General features: G+C 44.3%; 2 protein-coding genes across 2 annotated transcripts; both read right to left on the bottom strand.

The window, feature by feature from the left end:
* Nucleotides 1-11,894: 11,894 nt before the first annotated feature.
* Nucleotides 11,895-16,257, bottom strand: nkx2-1 (NK2 homeobox 1). Its single transcript, XM_086128074.1, has 2 exons — nucleotides 15,597-16,257; nucleotides 11,895-12,987 (listed from the first exon to the last, which is right to left on the bottom strand). The coding sequence occupies exons 1-2, from the start codon at nucleotides 16,081-16,083 to the stop codon at nucleotides 12,236-12,238; spliced, it is 1,239 nt and encodes a 412-aa protein (XP_085984200.1). The 5' UTR covers nucleotides 16,084-16,257; the 3' UTR covers nucleotides 11,895-12,235.
* Nucleotides 16,258-21,701: 5,444 nt separating this feature from the next.
* On the bottom strand, nucleotides 21,702-23,767 carry nkx2-9 (NK2 homeobox 9). The gene is made up of 2 exons (XM_086128176.1): nucleotides 23,566-23,767; nucleotides 21,702-22,309 (listed from the first exon to the last, which is right to left on the bottom strand). Exons 1-2 carry the CDS (start codon nucleotides 23,765-23,767, stop codon nucleotides 21,702-21,704), a joined length of 810 nt encoding a protein of 269 aa, XP_085984302.1.
* Between the last annotated feature and the right edge of the window lie 688 nt (nucleotides 23,768-24,455).

Below are 24,455 nucleotides of genomic sequence, written 5' to 3'. Positions count from 1 at the left end.
AATATAGATTTTTTTATTTAAAGCGCCTGCACCTGTCACCTGGGGTCCCGCTGCCTCTATTCAGCCTCATTTACATAACCTCGTTTAGCAGTTCACAAATCAGAGCCATTAGGCGCCGCTCATGGGAGCCGAGGCTTCTAATTTGCCGCCGCCTTTTCACAGTCAGCCGGGAAATTGTTGCGCTCGGGAGGCCCCACCCCCACCCCCCAAAAAAAGAAAGGTGCGCGTCCTGGCTTTGATTGTTGATTGTGATGGTAAATGTACAGATGATTAGGACCCCCCCCCCCCCCCACACCCCACAGCACACAGCACACCTCCCCCATCACTATTGATTTCTTGCCAGAAACGCAGCAGGCGACCGATCCCGGGTGGTGCTGGGAGCCCACGAGAGGAGGAAGTCATGGATCTGCAGGCCACATTTACGAAGGTGCCAAGCTGTCCCACAGCTCCACGAACAGTCGACACCTTTTCAGATGGGCGCTTCACTTTATTTGCAGATTGCCGCCATCTTTTTTTATTTTTTTTCCCCCTTCCTTTAATTCAGTTTGCTTTGATTAGTTTTTAGTTTTCATTTTTATTCGTTTTAGAGTTAGTTTTTTGATATATAAAGTGTATTTATTGACTCAACAAAAAAAGTCTTCTTTTTTTTTTTTTTTTACAATGGTTAGTTTTTATTTTGTGTTGACTTTTGTTTTCGGTTTGCTTTGATTAGTTGCTAGAGTGGGTTTCACCCCCCCCCCCTCCCCATATGCTCTGTTTTAGTTGCATTTTTGTTAGTTTTAGTAGTTACTTTCGAAATGGAGTCTCCCGGACTCAGACGAGACGACGAATTGGCAAAGTCGACGATTTCGACAATCCTCCGTAATGGCGACAAAATCATGGCAGAGTTTGAGGCCAACAGATAATCGTAATAATCGTAAACAGCTTTGGGGAGCGGCACATCCCAAAGTGGAGAAGAGGCACTTTTCATTTGTGGACTGAATATTTTCTTGATACGGTATCGACATATTTGTAATGGACATTATTATACTGTGTTACATGTTCATGTTTTTACATCTATAAATGTGCATACTGTATTTTATTTATTGTTTCATTTTTAGATGAGATTAAAAGATAGATTAATTAATTACAGACCTAATTAATTAATCACACCTTTTTAATCGCCTGACAGCACTAATAAACGACAAAGTAACGTAAAAGAGTAAAATGTTCTCCCCTCGCTTTTATAATTTGTGTAATAAAAATCATTTTATTCATGATGTATATTTTTTTCCTCATGAAATCGATTGAGAAAATTGGTAATCGGAATTTTATTCTTCCAATCTAGGAATTGGCATTAGCCTTAAAAAAAAAAGTCATATCAGCCAAACTTGAATTACACTTACCCCAAAGCCGTAAATGTCGGTCTGTGCTCCTGCTTCAGCCTTTGCGGTTCCACTGTGTTCATTTTCAAACCTGCAGTTTCAATGCCCCTCAAATTCCTTCCAAATTCTGATCAAGTGTACGTTTATACACCTTTGTTGGCTGCCAAATAGTTTCCTCACCCCCACTGAAAAGCCCAGGAGGGGAAAGCCTTGCATGCAATAATTTGAAAGTTGCGCGGCTGCCGCTTCAATCGGCGCTCGGCGTTTGGCGCAGCATTCCTCAAAGTGCACGCGTGCAATCACCACTCCAAGCTCCCAAACGGGGGAGCCTTTTATTGACGCGCCGTCGATTCAACAGGCTGTGAATAGGCCCAGTCAAGAGCCGAAAATATATTTTCAATCTGCATTCAATTTGGCAAAGATGACGGCAATGAGGAGTGCGAGTCACACTGCCGCAAACTTGCCTGCTTGCGCGTGGGGGGGGGGGGGGGGGGCTGCTATCATTTGGAGGAGCCATATTTAATTAATCAACAAATGGCTGCTGCCTCTTCCTCCTCGTCCCCCTTTCGCATGTGTTTGCACTTCACGCTCGGCATGAAGCGCATCCTAAAGATGGCACAAAACATTGCGTAACAGCAGACAACACAATGGCATGGGTCGAAATGAAAAAGGTCCAGCGGCAGACTGCCAAAAGGATCGCGGCGTGCAAAAAAAAAAAAAAAAGTTGCGAGGGTGTGATTCACTGTAGTGCGCCGCTCCAGATCGTTTTTTTTTTCCAACCAATATATTTTATTTTTTCACTTCACTTGAGGATAATTTATTACAAGTGTGCAGAGCAGGTCGGCATGGGGGTGGGGATTTAGCAGAGTGGTGCTTGAGAATGCTATAGCAACCAACAGGGGGACCTTTGGTAAAAGCAACTGTGCTGCTAGCATTACAAAAAAAAAAAAAAAAGATAAAGGACATCATCCATGCAGAACATGGTGGTGTAAAACAGCTTGACAACAGCAAGCACAGTTTCACACCTTTGCCACGCAGATGGAATGAATTGACACAAAAGTCCTCTTTCTTTCATTTCACAATAAAATATTCTCATTGTGGATCTTAAAAGTCTACACACCCCTGCCCAGTTGCTGTTTTTTGGGATGTTTAAAAAAAACGATAAATAATTTTGAAAACATTTTTCCCATTTTTAATTTGACCTATCTGTACTAAAAAAATATTTTTTTTTTTTGAGCGGGGAAGTAAACATAAACCGAGATCATTTCAAAATTCTCTCTGCTCTTTTGCTGTGTTGTTTGTGTTTGTTGAATAGAAAAAAAATTCACGCATCTCCATATTTTATTGATCTTATTTCTTTTGGCAGCTGTAGAATTTGTAGTGATATCAAATTCAAGGTTGTTCAACCCTAGAGGTGTGTCTTGTTTCTGTCAGTTAAAAAACAAAGAAAAAAAAAAGCAGTTTGGCATTTCTTTCCACAACGGCAGTTTGCCCCAAATTTCTCATCAAATTGCAAATTCAAGGGCGTTCAATCTGCGTCTTGGTTGTATTTTGGGAGAACGCAAGACATTCCAGTTCGCTCTGTCACCACCCATAGATATTTCTTGTTCTTTTACCCTATCTCAAGTTCAGGTGTCAAACTCGAGGCCCCGGGGGCCAGATCTGGCCCGCCACATCATCGGTTGAGGGTCACGAAAGTTAAATGGAACATGTCAACTTCCCGTGACGCTGGCCACATTTTTGTCTCAACGTTTCCAATTGTCACATGGGATGAATAATAAAATAATAATAATAACTGAAGATAATAATATAAGAATTTCCACGTTGAAAACCACATACGTCCACATTTCCGATTCACATTTGAAATCTCAGGGCGGCTTTACGGCTCCCCTCTAATCCAGTAATCTTCCCTCCTGACAGGACAGGTCTTCTTAGTGTTGTCTTGACAAATTACTTTTAATGAACACGTAATTAATGGAAATAGACTGTCAAAGCAAACAAGCATTCTAATTGATTTGTGGGAGGGGTGGGGGCGCAGAAAGCGACCCCAGCCTACCCCCGACCCGCCTATCTCTTTGTCCGGGGAGGGGAGGGGGGGGGGCCTCTATTGATTAGAGTCTGTGTGGATTGCCGCGCATGAGTTTGGCTTCATTAAGAGATAACGGCTTCCTGATTACTTCCATCCCCGGCTTTAATGTCGCTTAATGTCTACTTTGTTCCCGTGTCATGTCGGAGGCCAGCGGGAATAATGAGAGCGTGTGGGTGGGCCGGGTGTGGGGTGTCAGGGGGGTTGGTGGTGGCGAATGGTTCTGCGAAGGGGGATCAGTGGAAGGGGTTAGAAAAGCAAAAGCTCAAGACGCAGCTTGTGGTCTGCCAAACTATAGTGGCCACAATTTTGCTGCCGGTCAGCCCTGAGATGCTTAGATACAAACTCCATTTTGGTCTTATTATTTATTTATTAGCCGCGTGACATTGATCAAAGTTTCTCCATTCCTGCAGGTTGGCGAAAATTTTTTTTATTTCGTTTTTAAATCTGGAAGAAATAGCAACTTGTATCATCAGAGGGGAAAATAATTCCCCTAAATTTCCACTTGGTTGCAGAGTGCCAACAAAAACCACGTAGCTCCACATTTATTGAGTTTTTGTCACGGAAAAGTTTGTTTGTTTTTGACCCCCCCAAAAAACGAAGATAGTGACGAAAGGTGGCCACACATGCTTTTCATTGGACCCTGACCATAGCTAACAGGCAACTAGTAATTTAACCAAACTTTTAGGGAAAACCGCTGCAACCCCCCCCCCCCCCCCATAAATAAATAAAACAGTTTTCCTTAAAAAGAATCACATCAAATTTTAAATCCACGGGCGCTCAAATTTAAAGACTTCCGTCCTTCGAAACACATGCATCTACCAAATTTAGATTCCCCCCCCAACCAAACGATTCTCATCAGATTACAAATTCGAGAGCGCTCAATTTTTGACATCCCACTGAAACCTTTTGTGTTCATTGAAAACCATTTCTCACCATATTTTGTGAATGTGGTTTTACGTTTGGAGAGCAGATGCCAAATTCCGTTCCGAGCTTTCATCCAGTGGATGAAACCGGTGCCGGTCCCCCCACACACACACCCGCCGCCCCGCTTGTGGTCGACTTCCGTTCACCGAGCCTGTAAATTGACCGCATTAAGAAAAGCGCGTCTCCTACTGAGCAATTGAAAACTACACGGTGACAATTGAGCCCAAAAAGGCAGACGGCGGAGGCGTCGCGCGGCAGAATTGCATGTTAGCTAATTGTTAATTGAGGCGGCTGCCAGAGGCTAATTGCGCCGGCTCAGCCACCATTTGCATGATGGACCAGCCACCTGCCTGCAGCCTCTGCCAGGGCAAACTATATAATTAGTCAACCTTTTTTTTTTTTTTTTTTGACTGTCGCCCCCTTTGTGTCACATGAATTCCTCCTAATGACATTTTATTAAGAAAGAGGGGGGGGGGAGTAGGAGTGTGGGGGGTGCGAATATCAGCGCCCCCCCCCCCCTGCTAATCCGCTGCAAGTTGGAAGAGAAAATATGTTCAGTCTCAACAGGTCCTAATGTGGCAGACCCTATTTACCTCAAACCTTGGGGGGTGGTCCTGGCTGGGGGTTAAATGGACGTTTGTGCCTTTTCTCAACTCGGGATCGTGGCGGCGGCCGAGCGCGGCTCGATTAAGCTGTCACGTTTTGGGGGAATCTTGATTGCGTATTGTCTCGCAACATTCAAGGCCGGCAACCTATCATTGGCTTGCCGCGTGAGCAACCTGCGGCCCGTGGGCCACTTTCCAGCCCCCCCCCCTCCCCCCTCGACAGCACGATGACATTGAAGATAATTCAAAGGGAATCTTTTGCCGGCTTAATACAGGTCAAGTTCAGAATGGACTTCTTCCATGACATCTCAGCCGCGGCTGGCATTCTGGTCGGCCGTCGGCAACTCACCACATTTTCCGCCGCGGATTGATGAGGCAATTCACTCCGGTTTGTGAGGAGCCAGCGCGCGGCTCTTCACATTGACCCCTTCACCGATGCCCCGGCTAGGCCATTGACGGGCTCATTCAATCTGCAGTTATCTCGGCGGGACGCTGACAGAGAAAGTGTGGCCTTAACCCGGTTAGTCATGCCTCGTTGGGCCCCAATGGACACCCGACCGCGACTGTACACAGAGCTGGGGTAGGGGTGGGGGTGGGCTGGGGCGGGGATTGCTGGCGCATGATTGCTTGCGTGCCGTTCCCCGGCACGTTACAGCAGAATGCACACTTGCGGCATCCGGTTGGGAAACGGCCTCGTTCCAATCGTGTTTTGTCAACACGTCGATTCAAAATTATTCGGGTTTCAAGGAAAAGGTTGGGACTCGTGCGGGTTTCAAGTCAGGGTTACGTTTGGAAAGGAGGGCGAAGCTTTCAAAGGAGGGGCGGGTTTGTGTGTGCCGTCCTCGTGGGGACCAAAGTGGCCATGATGCTCCTTCCCTCCCTTCCTGTCATCCTTTCTGCCATTCTCACATGCATATATCCTTTCATCATTCCTTCCATCCATCCTTTTCCTACATTTCACCCTCTTTCCTTTCAACCGTGGTCCTCTCCTTTCTTTCCTCTCATTTCTTGCACTCTTCCTTCCTTCCTCCAATCATCTTTCACTCCTTGATTTCCTTCCTCCCCAACTTCCTGCCTTTCATGCACCCTTGGTCCTCTCCTTCCTACATTCGGTTTCCTTCCGTCCTTCCTCCGATCCATCCACCCTGCCTAACTTCCTTCCCTAATCCTTCCTTCCTTCCACCCACCCTTCCGATCTATCATTCCTTCTGTCCTTCAATCCATCTTTCATTCATTAGTTTTTTTTTCTTTACTTTTGTGCCTTCCTTGCTTGCTTGCTTCCTTCCTATCCTCCTTACTTTCATCTATCCTTTTATCATTCCTTCCCTTGACCCATTCCTCCATCCTTTCCTCATTCCTTCCTTGCTGCCTTCCTTCATTGGACACCTCTTGTGTCTCCCAATTCCTTCCTACATTCATTTCATACATCCTTCATCCTTTCCTCATCCTTCCCCTTGTTTCCTTTCTTCCTGCCTTCCTTCCTTTCATACCCCCCCACCCCCACTCCTTCCTTCCCTGCCTTCCATCCTTCCTCGCAGAAAATTGGTGTCCACCTCCTTTTTGGCCCAGCCTGTGTTTCTCCCAATAAAAGCTGCACACAGTGGTTGAAGGCATTCCCGATGAAAAGCAGGCGCTATTGAGCTGAATGAGGTTGTAGGCTGATGGGATGCAAATGCGCGGCGAGCCCTCGCGGAATTTGGAGGGCACACTTGTGCATTTGGATGAGAGGGCGGCAATCTGCACGGCTCGCTTTGACAATGAAACCAATAATGGAACAGAACACCGTCAACACTCACCATTGTCGGGTTTAGGGACGGGGCCCTGCAGCCTACAGCCTCAATTCGCCAGAAATAAATGTCTCCCCCCCCCCCCCCACCCCCATCTATCTATTTTTTGAAACGATTGCCTATATTTTGAGTTGAAACCTTGACTCAACCCCAAACGATGATCGGCAAATGTCAAACCATTTGGCGTTACGAGATGTAAATAGCATGTAGCATCTGCTTAGCTAATGACTAGCGTGGGAATGACTGGCAAACCTTAGCCAGAAAGACACTTCAAAGCGTTAATGGATTTACTTTGAGTCCATTTAAAATCAGGGTCAGACCGAGATGGATTTTCTAAGGTGGTACTCACCAGAGATGCCGGTGCAAAGCTTCTTTGCTCCTGCCTGTCTGTGTAAACTCACGAGCTGGCATGCTTATTCGTGCACCAGAAAAACTTTTTTCAGGTTGAAACAAGCCAGGCAGCAGCAACGCAGTGGCCTGATCTTTCCTCATCAACTCCCATTTTTCTTCTTGAAACATATGCTTTGAAAATGAATTGTTGATCATGCCCTCCACTTTGAATCAAGCTTTGCTGCGTTTGTTTAGCTGAACCAATCAGAACGGAAAAATGCCAGCGTTTCCAAAGCCTTGGGAATGAGTTGAGTGGTGATTTTAAAATCTGATCGGTTAAAAAAAAACATTGAAAAAAACAGGTCTGAGGTCTGCAGGTCAATTTAATGGAGACCTGGTTTCAAAATAAACGTGCTGAAGCTGCATTTAGCTGTTATGCCGCATACAAGTGAAATAAAATGAATCCAGCACCGTCGCCTTCGAGCGCCACTTGTCACACACAATACTTTTGTCGGATTTTCTGCAATTTTGCAGTGACGTGTAGCAAACACATTTCGAAGCTTAATGAAGACCACGCTACGTTTGCGCTCTAAACAAAACGACATGCATTTACCCACTTTATTCAAGTTAAAGGCGCAAAGGACAAAACAAAAGCGCCCTTGGCGGCTGGCATCCTTGCGAAACCGAGACTTTTCTGCAGCCGATCCTTGACAAACTCCCCTTTCGAGCTCTTTCACGTGAGCAATTTACATATTTGCGGCGTTGGACAAAAGGCACGGCGTGGCTACATTATGCCAATGCTGACCCAGGAGGAGAAAAAGCCTCGCGATTCCGCACCCTCTTCTTCTGCTATTGACATCACGGCCATGCCTGCAACAATTTCCTTTCCTTGGAGCAAACAAAGGCATGACCTGGACTTTAAAAAGCCAGTTGCGGCTACAATTTAGCAGGAATGACTCCACTTTTGCAATAAAACCAGACCACATTTTGGAGCAAATTCGCAATGCTATTTGGTAAATATCAAATGCAGCACTGTCACCTAAAAGAGTCGATCATTGCAAAAAAATTGGAGGTTTTTCAAAATGTTTTGCCACAAATTGAAAAAAACAATAATAATAATAATAATAATCTGAAAATCCGCACGACGATTGACGATGCTTTTTGGGCGTACCCAGATCCAGCACAAGAATTTGGGAGGATTTGAACCAATTTGGAAAGCAGATTTGAAAAACTGACACGTTTTTGAGCTTCTATGAAAAAGTTGGTGTGTTTCAGGCGTCTGACACCAAATTTGTGGATCAGACATCACTAAGTAGTGATGACCTTTGGTCATATGTCAAATCACCATAACGTCATCAACCACTCGTTGCAAAAATTCTGGAAGATTAAAATTAGGAGAAAAACTGACATACAGTATCCTCATTTGTTCTTTTCTTTACTTGATAGTTGTTTTGTGGAGTTATTTGGTTTTATGTTGTTTTTTTGTGTGTATGTTTAGTTTTGGCTGTTTTGTTTTGCAGTTTTTTTGATGTGCTCTTGTGTTTAGTTTTGTTAGTGTTGTTTTGCTTATTTCTTTTGTGTTGCACTTCAGGGCAGGGAAAATATATGAAATAATATGAAAAATACAAATATGCTAAGGTTGTTTGAGGTAGGGCAATAACTAAATCGCTGTTGGGTTTTATGGTTGTTGTTTTGTGATTAATTTTTGTACTTTTTCAAAACTGTTGCATTTAGTTTTTGTTGTTTTGTTTCATTTTTATGTTTTTAATTTGCTGGTGTGTTTGGTTTTGTCGTTTTTTTGTGGGTGTGGTTTTCTTTATGTTGTGTTTCATTTTTGGGGGGTTGTTTGGCCTATTTTTGTGTTTTGCACTTCAGGGCCACTGTATTAGCGGGGGTGTAAAAAAACACATTGAAAATATTAATATGACAAATGCAAATACAATGGTGGGGGGGTTGTATTACATAGGGCACAGGTGTCAAACTCAGGTCCTGGAGGGCCGCTGTCCTGCATGTTTTCCAAGTCTCCCTGTTGCAACACACCTGATTCAAATGAACAGGTTCAATGTCAGGCTTGCGCAGAGCTTGCTGATGATCTGATCATTTGAATCAGGTGTGTTGCAACAGGGAGACTTGGAACACATGCAGGACAGCGGCCCTCCAGGACCTGAGTTTGACACCCCTGACATAGGGTCATAAAGCGTGATGTGATGAAAAAAAAATAAACATACAAATGGACCAAAATGAGGCGAGATTTCAAAACCGTAGTTGCTGTTAGGGTCAAAATAAAATAAATTCAGCTCTTGGTCAATGAGCAATTAAAGGGGTTGCATGTAACGGAATGAGTTACGTAATGAGTTATATCAGTGGTGTTCCGTCAGGGCCAGCAAGGCCTTCTCTGCTGGCCTAAACATTCTCAGAAAAGTAAATTTAATAAATTTACCTTTCTGAGAATAACAAATTTAATTGATGTTATTTTATTTTCATAAATATGTAAACAAAATTATTCTCTGTATTCTTTACGTCATATTATTTCCACTTAGTCAAGTGGCTTTCAATGTTATTTTAAATAACATGTTATTTTGAATAACATTGAAAGCCACTCGATAAATAACTTATTTATTATGGTAGAGTTTTTAACCAATCATATTTCAGATAGCTTGTGTTGCCAGATAAACTAAACTTGCTCGGGGCCTTCAGATGAAACGGAGCAGGCCCCTGTACGCTGTAAATGAACGGGCACAGTCAGCTTGCAATAGCCAATCAGATCACGAGTCTGCGTACCAGGGCCAGCGAGAAGGACTTACGTCGACACTGGACGTGCGCGTTCGGTGATTGGATTAGCGCCTGCTAGAGGGAGCTGTTGCTGCATTTTGACCCAAAATGGCCGAAGGAGAAGACGTTGATCTGGTTGCAGGACTACTTTCCACACAATTTTCAAGACGGACCTTCCACTGGATTTACCAATTTAAGTTTTTTTTTTTAACAAGGCAGCAAGGAAACATCAGAGCATGGCTGGGCACTTACAAGGTAGTTTAAAAACGTTCGGGGACACTCGCGCCGATCTGCAGCTCAGTGAACAGGCACTACATTGGTGAGTAAATGAATTTTATTTTACATTTCTTCTTGTTATTTTATTTCGTTAGTATTAATGGTCACGAAATAAAATGACAAAGATACAAAAATGTATCAAATAAATCAGCTCACCTGCAATTTATCCTGGCGCATTGTAGTCAGCTTCGTGCACGAAAATTCGTTCAATCTCAGCTGCTCAACATTTTCAGTTAATTGCTGTTGTATAGCCTATTCTCAAAATGCAAATGAACTGTTCATTTTATTTTCAAAGAATAGTTTGTTTTGTTATTGTGTGGTTGGTGTCTTATATGAAACTGCGACATTGCGCAATTTATTGGACAGACTTGTTTATGATCACACAGCGTAATTTGGGTGGCATTTTATTGAGTATTTTTAAATCATCTTTTTTATTTTTGACAATATCTGTAAATTTAGTTTCCTGCTCTTAATTGTGAACGCATACTTGATGGTTTTAAATGCTCCTGAAATTAAGTGCTGCCTGACGAGCCTATATTGTGTTAATATATCTGACGTCACTGAAGGCCTATGGTTGAAATGCATGGCCCGCCACTGATATATATACATGTACTTTTTTTTTTGCATACCATATCACCTGCACACGTTTGACATCACGCGCGCTTGTTCGCCGAATCATTTTGAAACGATTGTGTGTCAACACGGAATTGAAAAGCTATTTCCACCCTGAAATGAGACGACCTGCACGTAGCCGCGTTGCTTAGCAACCACATTGTTAGGTGGCGGGAGAATGACTGCCCCCCCCCTTGCGACCCAGTCCCCTTCCCCTTCATGATTAGCACCGCTTTTTACGCCACCCCCCCCCCCCACCCTGAAATGAAAATTTGAAAAAGAGAGAGCCTGATTTAAAGTTAAAATTCAAAAAAAGAACTGTTTGGAATTGCCCCTCCTAATGATCCGTAGGCTGCACTGATTGATTGGCGATAAACGATAAGATGGCGTTTGGCCACGATAAGATAAGCTGCTGTTTGATGTGCGCCGACTCCCGCAGCCCAAAGTCCCGCGTGAAGACAAAGGCAACAAAAAGCCGCAGTCGGCTGTGCAAACGGGCCGGGCCGAAGAATGGACTCGCTGTTTGCTCGCCCGTGATCGAGCACGTTCGAATCCCGTGGCCGTCAACACGGAAAACAGAGCCTGAGGCGAGAGAAAACAAACCCGAAGGACTTCAAAGAAAAAAAAAAGGGAAAAGCAACAGGATGGTCAACAATCACCAATCATGAAATGGGGGGGGGGGGACTAATAACACGAGAGATGTGGATTGTTTTGACACTTTCATCTCATTATGGTTTACGATGTTGTTCATGGGATGTTTTTTTTTGGCACCATACAATAACAATGTGCTAAATAGTCGGAAAAAAAACACAAAGGTTTTTTTTAATGCTTACAGACACAAACTTTCTATTTTTTACTATGTATATAAATAACACATGTTAACTAATGCAAAATGTAATAATGTTTTTTAAATAGATTTAAATGTATGTCTTAAGGGGCAATTCTAATAAAGTGCACATAAATAAACGGGAGTGTTTTAATTGAAATGAAGATAATATTTGTTGAAGTTTCATTTTAATTGACTACGCCATTATGTTTTCATTGTCGTGTTACTTGTATTTTTTTTTTAAATGAAGATTTCACGAGCCACTTTGTCAGCACATTCCACAAATTAGTGTGGGGGGGGGGGCGTTGCTCAGCTTTCCATAATTTATTAATAGGACTTTAGTGTGTGTGGTAAGTCAAATATCTATAAGTTACAAATAATACAAATACCAAACCAAACGACAGTAACAAAAAAAAGAGAACTGTACAACAATAGAGGGGGAAGTGTTGACTTTTTACATGGGGGTGAGGGGGGAGGACAAAAAAAAACTGTTAATGGATATCGATATCAGAGTAGATATAATTTACATAAATAAATCCACGAGTTGCGGTAGAAAAAGCGAGTCCGAAAAATCCTTCCCATGAAAAGTTGTGGGGGGGTTTTATGTGTTCTTGTGGCGAAATATTTCGCGTTCTTGCCACCCTTTTTGGTCACCACGTCCTGCCGTACAAGAGCGCCGAGCACTGCAGCGCACTTCCGTATTCGGCGGCTGACGAGTTGAGGTGAGACAGTCCGCCCACTTGAGGACAGGCGGGCGACAGCGGCGCCCCCCCGGCGCCCAACAGCTCCGGAGAGTGGCCGGCGCTGCCCACCTGCTGCTGGCCGGACATGAGCATCACGTTGGCGGCTTGCTGCGGCGGCGGCGGCGCTGGATGCCCGTGGCCGTGATGGTGCTGCTGCTGCTGGTGATGCTGCTGCTGGTGGGCCGCCGCCGTCGGTCCGCTCCCTTGACACGGCTTGCCGTCCTTGACCAGAACCGGAACCGCCACCCTGCGGGGCGATTGCTGCTGCTGCTGCTGCTGGCAGGCGGACGCGGAGCCCACTTCCTGCTGGTTCATGTGCTGCTGCGACACCTTGTCCTTGGCTTGCCTCTTCATCTTGTAGCGGTGGTTCTGGAACCAGATTTTGACCTGGGTGGGCGTCAGGTGGATCATGCTGGCCAGGTGCTCGCGTTCGGGGGCCGACAGGTACTTCTGCTGCTTGAAGCGGCGCTCCAGCTCGTACACTTGCGCCTGCGAGAAGAGCACGCGCCGCTTGCGCCGCGGCACCGCGGAGCCCAGCGAGCCGTGCACGGCCCCCTTGGCGTGGGCCTCGGCCAAGGAGCCCAGGCCGCCCAGCCCGCCCAGCCCGCCCATGGCGCCCATGTTCATTGCTGACGACGAGCCGTGCATGAAGCGGGAGACTGCCGGGGTTGGGGGTTGGGGGCGGCACACACACACACACACAAATATAAATATAAATACAAGAGACTCCTTTTATTCAGTGCACAAACTCCACTTCAAGAAGCAAAATTGTATCTAAAAACTATGCACCCAGTCTTCCCTTTTTTTAATAGCAAATTATTTTTGGTCCTCAATGGAAATACTTTCCCAAATCCAAGGGAAAAAAACGTATTGGTAAAGTTCCAAAAGTGCATTTGCGTGGTCAGTACATCTTCAACTGAACAGTAAAAAAATAATTTCATAAAGCAAATGAAATTATTTTTTTCAAAAGTCTGTTTTAGTATAAAATATTTACCACAATTTTATCACGTGCAACCGTGAATTACTCTTCCTTACTCTACTTGTGGTGCCAAAATGGCAGGTGTGTATTTAATATATTCCAGGAAAAAATGCTTCAAAGTTGTATTCTTGGTCCTTCATGTACACTGGGGAGAAAACTAAATCCTTGGACTGGACTTCAATCGAAATTATACACTTGATTCAAATGCGTGAGATGAACGCGTGATCTGCAAGAAGGTAAAAAAATGACATCATCGCACCACAAGTTCATCACCTGCAGAGATGCCCATTATTCAATTCAACTGTTTTTTAAGCACACCAACAATACTTTTAGTGCCATTTTTACTGCACGTTACTGCTATTGAATGAGAATTTACAAATAATCATCACCTGCTGCTCATTTGGTGCGCTGAAATAATATGAGAACCACGACGGAGTAGCCCAAAAAGCGGTTGCCTGAAAGCTAGAGACAGGGGCGTACATCTTGAGGTGGGGAGGGGACTTTCACTACCCCCCCCAACAACATATGAGTTGCAAAAACAAAGCAATAAAATAAAAATGCCAATTCACTATAGTTGGCATTTGCAAACAAAAGGTGACGTTGGCAAAATATCGGTGAGCCCCGCCCACCCGTTCATTTTGAACTCGGGTTGAAACCACTTTCATATTAAACGGAAACTCATAAAGCAATCTTTATGAGTTTCCGTTTAATATGCTCCTTTTTGTCCGCCCTATAGACTTTTGTTCTAAATTTTTACTGTACTTAAGACACGTCTTATTTTCTATTTACAAATTTTCTTTCTTCATATTGCTATTCTAAAGTCTTGTTTTCTTCGTTGTAAATCCTAAACAAAGTCATTATTTGCTGCGTCTAGTTATGGATAATCCATGATAATACTTTTTTTTTTCAAATTTACATGATAAAATACGGCCGATACTTGGAGGAGCAAGAATCTGTCACAAAATAAGTATGAAAGCACCGAGCTTTTTATTTTTATTTTGATATGGTAAAAAAAAAATCTGAAGAAAAGTTTGAATGTTCGACTTTGAACAGTAAAATTATTTTCTTGTAGAATAGAAAGGGTTTTGTAGTTGCAATTAAAATTTGGGTTCATTTTCTATTTTAACATTTAAAAAATAAGAACTGTGTTTTTTTTTCTTGTAACTTGCTTGAAATGTTGACTGCCAATGTCCATAAAAGGAGAGGAGTCAACTATTGTTATGAAATGATTTAATAGAATAAAACGAAAAAAATTTGATGTTCATGAATTTATGAACATGCAAATATGTTCAGTTTTAAAAAAATTATCGTAAAAATATCGTATTGATACTATATTATTCATAACAATACATTGTCCAGTATTTATTTTTAAGAATGAATATTTTCGACATATGTTCCAATTTTTAAATGGCAAGGTCTTATTTTCGAGTTTCCAACAGTACAATTTTGCCATTTTTCATTTGAAAATGAAAATAAATGTTCCCTTCTTTCTTTTAAATTTTCTTGTATTAAATTCTGTCAATATTTATCAATATAAGTCTTATTTAAAAAATAAACCAAGTGTAAAACGCGTCAACATTATGAAATAGTAAAAAGGGGGGGGGTGTTTTGCAGGGATGGATGTCAACAATTACACACAAAAAAAAATGTTTTGTTACTCTCGATATTTTTTTCAATTTCAAGAGTAAAAATGTTTTTTCACGTCCTTTGTATTATTTCGTGACAAGACGGATCAACGCACGCATATGGAGTGGAGGGGGGGACATGTCGAAGGTACTCATGATAATTCTCTATTTTTTAAATAATAAAAATGTAGTGAACGCTTAAAATCTCGATATAAAATGTGTTAGTTTGAAAAGGGAAAAAGCATAGCATAGTTTTTTCATATTTTAAATAGAAATTATATTTTGAATTTGAATATGGTTGTTTACGTTGTAAAACGTGCAACATCTCTACTAAGTTTAAAAAAGTAAGCGCTAAATTAATTATTAATTATACAGAAAATGTCCTGAGTAATAACATTTGATGGGGGGAGGGGGGGTGAATATGGTAAAAAAAATATTGTAACGATTTTTAAAATTTGTTTTGTATTTTATAGTTTTGAAGGCGGGGATAGCATATTTTATTTTTACATTTTCAATCATAAAAACTATAATTGTTTTCTCTTTTATGGCAGGAGGAAAATTTAAAAAGTGTGCCTATATTATGTTCGTTGTTGCCGTCAAAACGTCCTTGAAAATTGTTCCCGTGAGCCTGCACGCGCGAATGTGTGTGTGTGTGTGTCCTCACTAGTGGAGAAGCGCGGGTCCGCGGCGGGGTTAGCCGGGTACCATCCGGTGGCGGCGGCCGCCCTGACGCCGTCCTGGTAGGGCGCCAGCTCGCCGGCCACGTTGCCGTTGCAGTAGCCGCCCACCGCGCTGACCGCGGCGGCGCTCATGTGGTACGACGCCGCCGCCGCCGCGCCCCCAACGCCCCCGCCGCCTCCCCCGCCGCCGCCACCGCCGGAGTTGGGTCCCATGTGGTGGTGGTGATGCTGCTGATGGTGATGGTGGTGGTGTTGCTGCTGCATGGCCGAGTGGGACCCCTGAAGCTGCCGGTAGCCCCCCAAGTTGCTGGGGGCCGCCGCCACCGCTCCACCTCCTCCGCCGGCGGCGGCGGCGGCGGCGGCGGCTTCCATGGCAGCGGCGGCGGCGGCCGCTTTCTTGTAGCTCTCCTCCAGCGGACTCAGGATGTCGGACACGGAAAAGGGGGTCGTATGCTTGGGGCTCATCGACATTATTTGTCCTGGGCTGGGTTGTCTCCTCTTCCTCTTGTTCTTCTCTCTCCTGTTCTTTATTTTTTATTTTTTTAATAATAATAATAAATGTCCCTCTTCTCGTAGTTGTGGCAAGTGCTCCTGGTCGTTGCTAATTGGCTGGCGTGGGAGCTGTCCGTGGCTGGCTCCGGAGGTCCACGCAGCACGCGTTTAAGGCGGAGGAAGGAGAGGGGATGGAGGGGGTGGAGGGGGCGGGGTCTGTGGTGACGTCAGCGCGCACTTGATCAACTGCACTGACTGCTGAGGGCCTCTTGATGAGCGTCGCGAGGGCGGCCAGTGGGCTGTCTGGCGTCGACGTCTTCGTTCTTCGTCTTCGGCAGGACTTGAGAGGAGAACACACTCGCTCCTCATAGTCGCTTTGTTTTGAATACCCCCCCCCCTCCCCCATGAGTGTTCGTGCCCTCGCAGGCCCGCCGTGTTTGTTTGTTGCGGACACGTGCGCATGTGACAGTGAGTCCGGCGATGAAATTGGGAAATCAAGTGGACAGTTGCCCCCGCCTCCCCTCACACACGTACACAAAATGGAGTGGTGAATGTGCTCCATTTGATTTCCAAATAAAATCATCTGGATCCAGATCCATTCTTGAAGACGACTATGCCTCCACTTCAAAATGTGTGTCTGCCTCCAGATGATTTTGTAAGTGTGCAAACACTTAACAAAATGAAATGGAGTAAGATTCAACAGATTCCATTTTTCTTCAGTGTACTCTAAAAATCCATTTTCCGGACAATTTTTCCAAAAATCTGAAAAACAATATACTGTCATCCTGGAGTATTTTTTTATGTTAAATAAACACACCGTGCTCCAATTTATTTTCACCATATGAAATACATTGTTTCAACATATATCTATCTCTTCAGCATAACTTTAATTTGAAAATGCAATGCATATTTTGCAATATCGTTCTTTTATGACGTGTAGACGAACATTTTTACGATTCAAATATAGAAATGACCTGATTTATCATTTAAAACAGAAAATAATCTTACAATATAAAATCAATTTTTATTTTAAAATCGACAATGTATTCTCAACATGAAACATTCGTTCATTTAAAAATATGTCATGGTATAAAATACATTGTTATCGTTTATAGCCTGCAAATGTATTTTATACGATCAAGATCGTTTTCTATTTGTAAATAAGAATGCCTTTTCTTTTTGTAGGGTAAAAATGTTGTCTATTTAATACTATATAAATGACTTTCAATCTTGGAAAAAACAGTCGATTTAATTTCAAAAAGGTGCAAATCGACTCGGTTTTTTTTCCTCATTTGAACTACAAACACGAAAGAAAAATTAGAAAGTGTGAACATTTAATTGTAATAATATTTGAAATGTGTTTTTTTTTTCCAGTACTGACCTGAATGTGGTTTTCTCAACAAGTGACGCAAAAAGACAAAACAGGTCAAATTTCCTCGTGGCGTCACACGCGGGCCAGTGTGCAAAAACATGGTAAGCTTGCGCCCCCTTCTGGAGAAAAACACTACTGCAGGCCGCTGAAGTTGCGCGCTGGCAATAGGAGTGTTTGTGCGCTATCTAGTGGACATAGTCTTGCAATGCTACACAAATGAAAACCTTTTCATTCTATTTTTTTTTTCTTCATTTTTTTGCTTTCTTACGATCAGCGTGAACTGCAAGAGTACGGATATCAGTATATCAGTCCCTGGCTCTCTTCGGCTCTCCAGTAACATTTTCATGACACGGTTTGAAGCAAGTCAGACTCTACGTATAAAAAATATATATTTTTACACAAGTAATTTTATCCTCACAAGGATCGTAGGGGGTGCTGGAGCCCATCCCTGCTGTCTTCGGGCAGTAGGCGGGGGACACCCTGAACCGGTTGCCAGCCAATCGCAGGGCGATACAGAGACAAACAACCCTCCACGCTCACACTCACACATTGGGACAATTTCAAGTGCTCAATCAGCCTGCCGTAGATGTTTTTTGGAATGTGGGAGGAAACCGGAGTACCCGGAGAAAACCTACGCAGGCCGGGAGAGAACATGCAAACTCCATTCAGGGATCGAACTGTGAGGTCAACGCTGCACTGTGAGGTCAACGCGCTAACCACTGGCCCACCGGGCCACCACAAGTGGTTTGAACTGCAACAAAATCAAATTCTCCCTGGTTCTCGTCGACACTAAATGTCCATGTCAAAGCTTGGAGGAAGGCAGTCTCGGCATATTAACCTTTTGACAGCTTTTTTTTTTTTTAACAGCCCCACAAAATATTGTAACTGAATCTCACCATCCCTCGGCTTTCAAGTCATAATGTTTTGTGACAGAGCATTAAGCTACCTCACAAATGAACACTTTTGACCCCTTTTTTTTTTTACTTTTCCACAAAGCCGTTTGAACCGTAACAAATCCCATCGGCCCTCGAGGAACATGTCCATAACGCATGCTTGAAGCAAGCCAACCTCGATATAACAAGTTAACCCGTTGTTTATTTTTATTTTTTAAATTTTGATTTCCAACAAGTAATTATCGCCGTCACGGTGGTTCTCTTCAACTACCGAGTAACACGATATCCACTAACTCCTCCAGCTTGCGAGCGTCCCAGCCAGTTAACTGGTGTGAAACGAGCAAGTCAAAAGCAGGACGGGATGAGCGGGCCGCCGCCAATTCTTGGGGGCAACTTGAAGACACCAATGGCAACCCCTCAAAGCTGCTCTTTGTCCGCCCCCCAAAAGGCCCCATCGTGCTCACACCCACAACGGCATTGTGGCCCCCGTGCTCATAAATTGCTCGCAGGGGCTGATTAAACATCAGGCAAATTGAAACACTAAACATTTTGTCTCGCTCCTTTGCGGACCCCCACCTCGGGAAGAAAAAGTGGCGGTGGGGGGGGGGACGACAATGGTCCATTCAGGGGTGGGGGAGACAAAAAGACCCTCCTCCCTCCTCCATATGTGATGCAAGGTGGCCCCGGCTAGGGCCACAAAGGACCAGGTGACAAGGACGATAGGCTGCGGGGTCACAGGACGAGCAAACAACATTACTGGGGGGGCGGGAAAACACGAGACCACCCGACCCCCTCCTCATCTGCCCCCCGCGCAACACCGCCATCCAGCATTAACACCCACATGACTTTAAACACTCATTACGCGGTGTTACAAAGAGCCTCCCTCGCAGTCTCTCTGTGATGAAAAATACACTTGTTCTCCGTATTGCTCCTCTCCGCCTCTCGCGTAGTGTTTTAGCGTCGCGGATTAAAATGGCGCTCTCGCGAAAATGACTTTGGAAAAGACTTTCCAGTCTACTCAAGATGTAAAAGACTGTCAGTGGCGTTCCGTCAGGGCCAGCAAGGCCTTCTCTGCTGGCCTAAACAATCTCAGAAAAGTAAATTTATTAAATTTACTTTTCTGAGAATAACCTAAATGTAATTTATTTTATTTTCATAAATATGTAAACAAAATTATTCTTTGTATTCTTTACGTCATATTATTTCCACTTACTCGATAAATAACTTATTTATTATGGTAGAGTTTTTAACCAATCATATTTCAGATAGCTTGTGTTGCCAGGTAAACTAAACTTGCTCAGGGCCTTCAGATGAAACGGAGCAGGCCCCTGTGCGCTGTAAATGAACAGGCACAGTCAGCTTGCAATAGCCAATCAGATCACGAGTCTGCGCACCGGGGGCAGCGAGAAGGACTTAGGTCGACACTGGAGGTGCGCGTTCGGTGATTGGATTAGCACCTGCTAGAGGGCGCTATCACTGCATTTTAACCCAAAATGGCCGAAGAAGAAGACGTTGATCTGGTTCCGGAAATAGTTTCCGCACAATTTTCAAGATAGAAAAATGTATATCAAATCAATCTGCTCACCTGCAATTAACTGTCTAATGGCGCATTGTGTGTGGCGCATTAAAGTTCGTGTTACCGTAAGCGGGGAATTCATTTTCATCCAACCGGCATTCATCTTTCATCTCTTCGGCGTTCTCCAGACTTTGAAGCCTTTGCAAGTCTTTTAAAAGTGGCAAGAGAATGACTTGACTTGAAAGGAACACAAACAGGGTGCCTCGCCAACTTCTCGTTCGATGAAGCTCTCCCTTTCCCCTTAAATTAAAAAAAAATATAGTGTTTGCACAGCTTTTAAGCTGCATAATGAGTTTTTTTTAAACATCAGAAAAGCCTCTCAGGAGACCACATTGAAGGCTCTTAAACCAGTTTGAAGGGGTGGGGGGTTAACCAATCGTGATATTTTGATTTCATTAATCCTCGTTACAGCATGTTCTGGGGTGCCCCCCCCCCCAAAAATCACAATGAATGGGCTAAGCGGTCATTTGGTATGCAAAAAATGTTGAGCTTTGACACCAATTTTGGCACCCCCGTACCCAATTGTAAATCCGTTTTGGGAGTTTAAAAATGTGCACTATTAAAACTCCTGGGTCAAAAAACTACAAAGTAAAAAAACAGCATTTTTTTGTACAAAACAACAGAGAAAATTGAGACCAAACAACCCAAGTATCTCGAGCAAAAAAATGTCCCAAAAGCTGAACCAAAATGTGGTTATTCTTGAACCAGCACTTCTGAGGATGGAGCAATTCGTATTGTTGCCAAGCATCACACTCAAAATGAAGGACATTAAAAAATAAATAAAAGTTGGTCAACTCAAAATTTCCAGTCAATAAAGTTTTAAGTTGGTGAATTTAACAAAATAGTTGAAGTTTATGTGAAATGGGCTTTCCCGCATTTTCAACAAAAAATAAACAAAAATACGACTTGACAAGTCTAATTTTCCCCCAGCTTAAAATCAAAAGTTAAAAAACACATGACGAAAATCGTTTTGGAGCAAAAATCTTGCTTTGTTGTTCCAACAATTTGACCTCCAATAAATAAATACAGGGCGGCCCGGTAGTAGCTTAGCACGTCAGCACGTCAGCTTCACAGTGCAGAGGTACCGGGTTCGATTCCAGCTCCGGCCTCCCTGTGTGGAGTTTGCATGTTCTCCCCGGGCCTGCGTGGGTTTTCTCCGGGTGCTCCGGTTTCCTCCCACATTCCAAAAACATGCATGGCAGGTTGGTTGGACGCTCTAAATTGTCCCTAGGTGTGAGTGTGGGCGTGGATGGTTGTTCGTCTCTGTGTGCCCTGCGATTGGCTGGCAACCGATTCAGGGTGTCCCCCGAAGACGGCTGGGATAGGCTCCAGCACCCCCCGCGACCCTAGTGAGGATCAAGCGGTTCAGAAAATGGATGGATGGATAAATAAATACAAGTCGGGTGTGTGTGTACTTTTTAACAGCATACACAAACGGTTTATTTATGCATTCCTTTACAAGAGAAATAATGCAACATTTTGCTTCAGGAAGACGTTTTCCCTTTAAACATCTTTCTATTCTTCCATCATTCTATAATATTGACCGGTAATTTGCATAATATTGAGCATCATTCAGCAAACGAAATAACATACATATAGCACCGGATAGTAAAAGAACAAAGATCTACAGGCTACCACAATTACAAAAAATGTGAACAACATTTCAAAAATATAAGTAGCGGAAATACGGCGAAAGAAAATGTGCAAAGAGATCTCCCATCATCTATAAGTTGCGTTTGTTCGGAGTTGGTTCGTGTCACTTGAACGAAGCAAAGTGGACCGGGTCCCCCCACAAGTCCGCCCAGGCCAGCCTGGAGGCCGCGGGGCTTTCCAAGTGCTGATGGCGCGGAGGCAGAGCCACGGCTGCGGGCGGCTGGAGGCCCGGGTAGGCGCCCGGGGGCCAGCGGAGAGTCCTCGGCTGCGGGGAGGCCCCAGAGCAGTCCAGCACGCACGAGGCGGCGCGGAAGGGTTTCCCGTCGCCGAGCAGCAGCGGCACCAGCAGCCTGCGTAGCAGCGGCGGCGGCGGCGGGGGCGCCGGCGGCTGCATCTCCTGCGGGTCGTCCGCCGCCCCCCGCCCCCTCTTGGTCTTGTAGCGGTGGTTCTGGAACCAAATCTTCACCTGGGTGGGCGTCAGGCTGAGCAGGCGGGCCACCTGCTCTCGCTCGGGGCCCGACAGGTAGCGCTGCTGGCGGAAGCGGCGCTCCAGCGCCAGCGTCTGCGCCTTGGAGAACAACACGCGACGCTTCTTGCTCTTCTGCTTCTTGGCTTCTTCCGCCGGGGCGCACCGAGGCTCGGCGTCCGGCGACGGCTCGTCCGGCTTGGTGGAGTCCGGCGACGCCTCCAGGCTGCTGCCCTCGTCCCAGGCTGCGGCGGGGGGGACACACAAGTCAGCTTTTCGTGAATAAGTTTACTCACTGAAAGTTGTGATTGTGTTTTTTTTTAAATGGCATTCATTCCAAGAGATCAATTTTGTCATTCAGAGGTCCGACAGTGACAAATAAACAAACCAAGACCTGCTTTTAAAAACATTAAGAAATTAATTCACAATGAATGGCTTTCTTTGTAAAAAAAAAAAAAAAAAAAAAAAAAATTGAATTTTGACACTAATTTCAACGCCCCCCCCCCCCTCCCGACCCCACTCCAATTCCAAATCCCCTTTTGGGGGTTAAAAAAATCACGCTATTAAAACTTCTGGGTGAAGTTTACTCTAAAATGGTTCAATGATTTGTTGTTTACGATGATACTAATGCAGCGTGTTATACCGGAGACAAATTCCTTGTGTGTTCTACATACTTGGCCAATAAAGATGATTCTGATTCTGATTCTGATTCTGAGAATGTACAAAGTACCCAAAACCTTTTTAGGTACAAAACAACCCAGAAATTTGAGACGAAACAACTCAGCAGAAAAATTGACCCCAAAGTAGGTCGGTCCAATTTTTGACCAAAATTTGGCAGTTTTTGACCCAGCAGTTTTGAGGGTACAGCAACTCCCTCGTTGCCAAGCATCACACTGAAAAGAAGGGACTTTTTAATGTCCCTTATTTTCAACTAATATAAGTTGGTGAACTCAAAATTTCAAGTATAAAAAATAGTAAAAGAAGGTTTAAACATATTAACATAACAGTTGTTTATGTTAATAAATTGTCTAAATGCAGATATGTTTTGTAAAAAAAACCCCCACAAAACTATATATTTTTAAATAGCATTTATCTGTACAGGAAATTTTCATTTTGAAAAAAAAATCAATTGAAGATCAATGTTTTATTTTCTAACAATAAACAATTCTGAGAACCCCCCCCCCCCTCACCGAAAAATCGTCATTGTCGAGAAAGGTAAAAATCTCTACAATTTCCACATTATCCATCTCGATGGTTGATGATGATGATGACGATGATGATTGCGTAATGCAGCTCCCTGGACTGTGCATCACACATAAGCGATGCCTTGTGCAGGTGATAATCACATGTCTATTTTTATTTTATTTTATTTTTTATTTTTTACTCTGACTGACGAGAGTCACGGATGGAGGAACTCTGTGATTGCCAAACTTTTCTGTCACCATTCGTCAGCCTGTCCATCTTTTCATGCATGTCTCCACTCAGAAAAAGATACACTCACACATGCAGGAGCTTGGGTCCGAGTCGAGCATCCAAGAGGAGGAGGAGGAAGACGACGAGATGGCGGAGATGGAGGTGAGGTGGTCCAAGGGCGGCCGCGCGGCCGAGAAAGGGGACGAGGACCCGGGCACGGTCTTCGGGTGGCGCTCGGGCAGGTCCAAGATGCTCCGGACGGAGAAGCTGAACTTGGTGGGCGCTGCCATGTGGGCGCACACCCCAAAAAGAAGTTAAAAAAAAAATCCACCTCCGCCGTGTGTTTGCTCGGCGCAAATAAATAATTAGGAGAGGGAGGGGAAAAAAAGAGTAAGCACTTGAAGGGATTCCAGCAAGTCCACTTGACGGGCTGGTCCAACAGTGTTTACATAAACACATCCTGGGTTTTATATAAGTCCCCCCCCTCCCCACCTTCCCTGCCGCGCCCCTCTTTATGATGAATGGGGCGGCGGTGGTGTCACTTGGTTGCGGGAGGTGGTGACGAATGAGCGCAGGAAAGCCACAAGTCATCAGGAGACGCGTCGCTCGTCCCGACACGTCACGCTAATTGCCGCCCCCATCAATCACCGTCTTGGGTGGCGAGTGACAACAAGAGCCCCGACGGAGCATATCCCCCCCCCCCACACACACACAATGACCACGCCCCTCCCCACCCTGACATCCCAGTGCCCCCCCCTCTTGCAGCCCAAACAACGTGTTTAGAATTTGCATATAAAGTGACCAATTAACGACTTGGTCCAACTAATTTGTGCAAAGTTGGTAGCACACAATTGCGCGCGGAGGCACTTGAGGATTTGGTCGGACTCCGGAATGAATTTCGGCAGAATCTCGAGAAGGGTTTTGGATTATTTGGTGATATTTTCGGTGCATTGTCTTTGAAGGTGTGTTGTGACGCCA

The sequence above is a fragment of the Hippocampus guttulatus genome, chromosome 13 (genome assembly GCF_054856545.1).
Source record: "Hippocampus guttulatus isolate MCC_2025c chromosome 13, RoL_Hgut_1.0, whole genome shotgun sequence".
NCBI classification, from domain to species: domain Eukaryota; kingdom Metazoa; phylum Chordata; class Actinopteri; order Syngnathiformes; family Syngnathidae; genus Hippocampus; species Hippocampus guttulatus.
This window is presented reverse-complemented; position numbering and strand designations above follow the sequence as displayed.

Bases quoted from the DNA above. Each gene is read 5' to 3' on its own strand.
- nkx2-1 (XM_086128074.1), bottom strand. From the start codon at position 16,083: ATGTCGATGAGCCCCAAGCATACGACCCCCTTTTCCGTGTCCGACATC. The intron at 12,988-15,596 runs GTGAGGACACAC...CAACCCCGGCAG, and splicing joins GGACCCGCGCTTCTCCACTA to TCTCCCGCTTCATGCACGGC.
- nkx2-9 (XM_086128176.1), bottom strand. From the start codon at position 23,767: ATGGCAGCGCCCACCAAGTTCAGCTTCTCCGTCCGGAGCATCTTGGAC. The intron at 22,310-23,565 runs GTGAGTGTATCT...CCCCCGCCGCAG, and splicing joins GGACCCAAGCTCCTGCATGT to CCTGGGACGAGGGCAGCAGC.